The 4513-nt window shown below is 34.8% G+C and overlaps 1 protein-coding gene across 1 annotated transcript; it reads left to right on the top strand.

Moving 5' to 3' along the window:
- Nucleotides 1-1294: 1294 nt before the first annotated feature.
- On the top strand, nucleotides 1295-3708 carry LOC107908970 (3-hydroxy-3-methylglutaryl-coenzyme A reductase 1-like). The gene is made up of 4 exons (XM_041101584.1): nucleotides 1295-2409; nucleotides 2496-2677; nucleotides 2765-3111; nucleotides 3206-3708. The coding sequence occupies exons 1-4, from the start codon at nucleotides 1424-1426 to the stop codon at nucleotides 3446-3448; spliced, it is 1758 nt and encodes a 585-aa protein (XP_040957518.1). The 5' UTR covers nucleotides 1295-1423; the 3' UTR covers nucleotides 3449-3708.
- Nucleotides 3709-4513: the final 805 nt, after the last annotated feature.

The raw sequence follows: 4513 nt of genomic DNA, 5'->3' as shown, positions 1-4513 counted from the left end.
TTTGCTTACTTGAATGCACGTGGATGACACGTCGGCATTTAATTATTTTTTTTTAATTTAAAAATTTAAAATTTTATATAAAAACTATTTTTAAAAAATAAAAAACCAAGAAAAGTACTATAAAAGTATAAAATTATTAAAAAAATATATTTGCTAATGTTTTTAAAATTTTAAATATTTATGTATTATCTACATGGTAATCTACGTGTATATAAAATCAACAAAGTTAAAGAATATTAACTTTTTAATTCGTTCTGGAATAATTTGATAAAAAAATTAATTGAAAGAATAAAAGAGATAAAAAATTAAATAAATAATTTTTTTATAAATTTGGAAGGTAAAAAAATTATGCTAATAATAAATATGACTTTCTTTCATTTCTATTTCTTTTAGTAGACATTTGCCAAAAATTGTATATAACTTAACAACAGCGTTAATATTTATTTGGATAATTTATTTTGAATAATTAATGAAAAACAACCCTAAATAAGGAATAATTAAATCCATACAATAATGAAAAACAGGTGACAGAAAAAATCAAAATAGGGAGAAAGACCAAATATAATGAATGGAAAATTATATTATTAGTCACTAAATTATGGATAAGTTTTTGTTTTGGTCACTTAACTGAAAAGTTACAATTTGGTCACTAAAATATTTGAAAGTTTTCATTTAAGTCACTAAACTATTCAAAAAAATTTATTTAAGTCACTAGGTTGTTAACTATTTTTTAAAAAAAGTTCTGCCAACGAGCTCCAAGTGACGACACAACGACCTGTACAGTGGATCAATACCCATCAGCGGGTAGAAGAACATATCTTAGATTCAAGTCGATTTGAAGGTCAATTTCGGAGATCGAAAAAAAGTTGTAGGAAAAAAATTGAACTGTAAAAGAGAAGGGGAGAAAGAACATCTGATTTATGTAGGCAGTGTGAAGAGAAAAAGATGTGTAGCATCGATTTTAACAGCCCAGTGACTTAAATGAAAACTTTTGAATAGTTTAGTAATCAAATTATAAGTTTTTTTTAGTTCAGTGATCAAAATAAAAACTTACCCATACTTTAGTGACTGATTGTGTAGTTTACCCTAAATGAAAATAAAACAACCAGGAATGTGCTGACGACGTTGCTCCCATGCACTGCACGCTTCCAAACACTATCCCTATAATTCTTTCTTTGACTATTCTCTTGGTAAAGCTCCGCACTAACACGTGCCAAACACTGCCCATCTTCACTTCACGCTCCTTTTTGCTCACGCTCTCTTTACTCTTTATCCTATAAATACCCCTTTCCCTCCCTAAACTCTAGCATCTCAGGCTCCACCTTCACCATAATCGTAAAACTAACTGAAATCATCTCTTACTTTCATTCCTATCCTATTCTCCTCCTCCACCGCCGGGTTTCCGCCGCCTTCGACACCCAAAATGGAGGCTTCCCGGCTGTATTCGACTAAACGAGTTCAATCTCTCAAGCCCACTAAGAAGATTCCTTTAGAGGAAGATCCCACTAAAGCCTCCGACGCATTGCCGCTTTCTTTGCATCTGACGAATGCGGTGTTCTTTACCCTCTTCTTCTCGGTGGTTTATTTCCTTCTTTCCCGTTGGCGTGAGAAGATCCGTACCTCCACGCCTCTCCATGCCGTCACCTTTTCTGAGATCATCGCGATTCTCGCGTTTTTCGCATCGTTTATTTACCTTTTGGGTTTCTTTGGGATTGACTTCGTTCAATCTTTGGTTTTCCGGCCATCGCCTGACGTTTGGATTGCCGAAGACGAGGAAGAGGAAAATGAAGTTTTGCTTGCAAAAGAGGATGCCCGTAAGGTCCCTTGCGGACAAGCTCTCGATTGCTTGCTTCCTCCTTTGCCTCCTGCGGCACCAATCGTGACTGCCCAGAAAGTGTTCGATGAAAAGCCTGTGACGGTTACAACGGAGGAAGATGAAGAAATAATTAAATCTGTAGTTGCTGGAACAACCCCTTCGTATTCCTTGGAATCGAAATTGGGTGATTGCAAGAGGGCGGCCGCAATCAGGCGGGAAGCGTTGCAAAGATTAACAGGGAAGTTGTTATCAGGATTGCCCTTGGATGGTTTTGATTACGAGTCGATTTTAGGGCAGTGTTGTGAGATGCCGGTTGGCTACGTGCAGATTCCCGTTGGAATTGCTGGGCCTTTGTTGGTTAATGGAAGAGAGTACTCGGTTCCTATGGCAACCACGGAAGGGTGCTTGGTGGCTAGCACTAATAGGGGTTGTAAGGCTATTCATTTGTCTGGTGGAGCTACAAGTGTTCTATTGAAAGATGGTATGACTAGAGCTCCATGTGTAAGGTTCGGTACTGCGAAAAGGGCAGCTGATTTGAAGTTGTATTTGGAGGACCCTGATAATTTCGAGACCTTGTCTGTTGTTTTCAACAGGTTTGTGTTGATATTTCTAGAACTCCATATTGATGGATTTAAAATTGAAGCTAATATTGAAAATTTTGGCTTTTTGGTGGTTGCAGATCAAGTAGATTTGGCAGGCTCCAAGGTATCAAATGTGCAATTGCTGGAAAGAATCTGTATATTAGATTCACTTGCAGTACCGGTGATGCTATGGGGATGAACATGGTTTCCAAGGGAGTCCAAAACGTTTTGGATTTCCTTCAAACTGATTTCCCCGACATGGATGTCATTGGCATCTCTGGTGAGTTCTAATTTTTTGGCATAGACTTGCAATTATGTCTTTACTGTTTGACATAGGATCACTGATATTTATGAATTTTGCATATAGGAAACTATTGTTCCGACAAAAAACCGGCTGCTGTAAATTGGATTGAAGGAAGAGGCAAATCTGTTGTCTGTGAAGTCATCATTAAGGGTGATGTGGTGAGGAAGGTCTTGAAGACAAGTGTGGAATCTCTCGTTGAGCTTAACATGCTTAAGAACCTTACTGGATCAGCTATGGCTGGAGCTCTGGGTGGATTCAACGCTCACGCCAGTAACATCGTTGCCGCAATCTACATAGCTACTGGACAAGATCCGGCTCAAAACGTCGAGAGCTCCCATTGCATCACGATGATGGAAGCTGTTAACGAGGGCAAGGACCTCCACATCTCTGTCACAATGCCCTCCATTGAGGTAATTCATAGTGTTTCTGTCTAATTATCAAACACGAGAAGTTTGATCGCCAAAACAGAATCTGGGTATTTATCTCTGTTGCTGTATCTTTTAGGTTGGTACTGTTGGTGGTGGAACTCAGCTTGCATCTCAATCAGCCTGTTTGAACTTACTTGGAGTGAAGGGTGCAAGCAAAGAGACACCAGGAGCAAACGCTAGAATGCTGGCAACTATTGTAGCGGGAGCTGTGCTTGCGGGGGAACTGTCTCTCATGTCAGCAATTGCAGCAGGGCAACTAGTTAAGAGCCATATGAAGTACAATAGGTCAAGTAAGGATGTGTCCAAGGGTTCTTCATAGCGAAAACGTAATGGTAGCCTGAATATTTGGGGGTAAAGTTGCAATGTCCCATGGTTAGAAATGTACCAAGGAAACAAATCCCTTTGTAATAAGTTAAAAGCAGACATCTTCTCCTTGTAATTTTCTTTATTTAATTTGTATTTTGGTTCTTTCCTTTCTTCTATAATATTATTTAATTTTTTTTTTTTAAGACGAAGTCAGGCCATGTAACCTGAGAATACTGTAAAATGACAGAATTGTTAATGAACTTTCTTTTTTCACTTCATATGGTTTAGATTTTACCTATTAGAAACTACTATGACTGACAATTAGATAGAGACATGGGGCATATAATGTATATTTTATAGTTACCGGTTTTTAACAATAGAAATTAATTAAATTTTTAACCGAAATATTAATTTGTTCTTTGGTCATAAAGACTTATTTGTCTATTTTTGACAAATACCTTCATAGTACTTTTATCGCTTTATCGTAAGGAAAAAATAATTAACAGGTTCTTTGAACTTTTACTATTTTTTAAATTTATTTAAGTAATAATTATTTATTAAAAAATTTTAAAATTTTAGAGTTAAGGCATGGATTCTAAATTGATATCTAATTACAGTACATGTTTTATAAATTAAGAAGAAAAATGCCTATTTTTTAATGTGAACAAATCGGATATGAGTATTAAATCAATTTGGAAGTTAAAGTATGAACGAATTTCGTGAAACTTAATACACATAATTGAAACTAGTCTCATAATATATCCAGTGAAAGAAATATAAAAAATATTTAACTAATATTCTTTTAGGAAATAAAAATAATATAAAAAATTATGTAAGTAATGATTTACAAAAAATTATTATTGACCAAGTAAAAATAAATAAATAATTTTATTAATTAAATCTTGGTGTTGACAATATTGAGATTTTAAAATTGTGTACTCCTTACAAAAAGTGCTTTTTTTTAAATTAAATTATTTATATATCCTTTCTAATATATAAGCTTTAAAAGTTTAATATTTATTAAGTTTCCTACTAAGTCAGTCATCATTTAAATTTAAAATAATAATTATTTAAATAA

Source organism: Gossypium hirsutum, chromosome A03, assembly GCF_007990345.1.
Source record: "Gossypium hirsutum isolate 1008001.06 chromosome A03, Gossypium_hirsutum_v2.1, whole genome shotgun sequence".
NCBI lineage: Eukaryota > Viridiplantae > Streptophyta > Magnoliopsida > Malvales > Malvaceae > Gossypium > Gossypium hirsutum.
Note: the sequence above shows the minus strand (reverse complement) of the source record. Positions and strands in the feature narration are given on the sequence as shown.

Coding starts and splice junctions, on each gene's coding strand:
- LOC107908970 (XM_041101584.1), top strand. CDS start 1,424: ATGGAGGCTTCCCGGCTGTATTCGACTAAACGAGTTCAATCTCTCAAG. Junction 2,678..2,764: donor GGATGTCATTGGCATCTCTG/GTGAGTTCTAAT, acceptor TTTTGCATATAG/GAAACTATTGTTCCGACAAA. Junction 3,112..3,205: donor TCACAATGCCCTCCATTGAG/GTAATTCATAGT, acceptor TGTATCTTTTAG/GTTGGTACTGTTGGTGGTGG.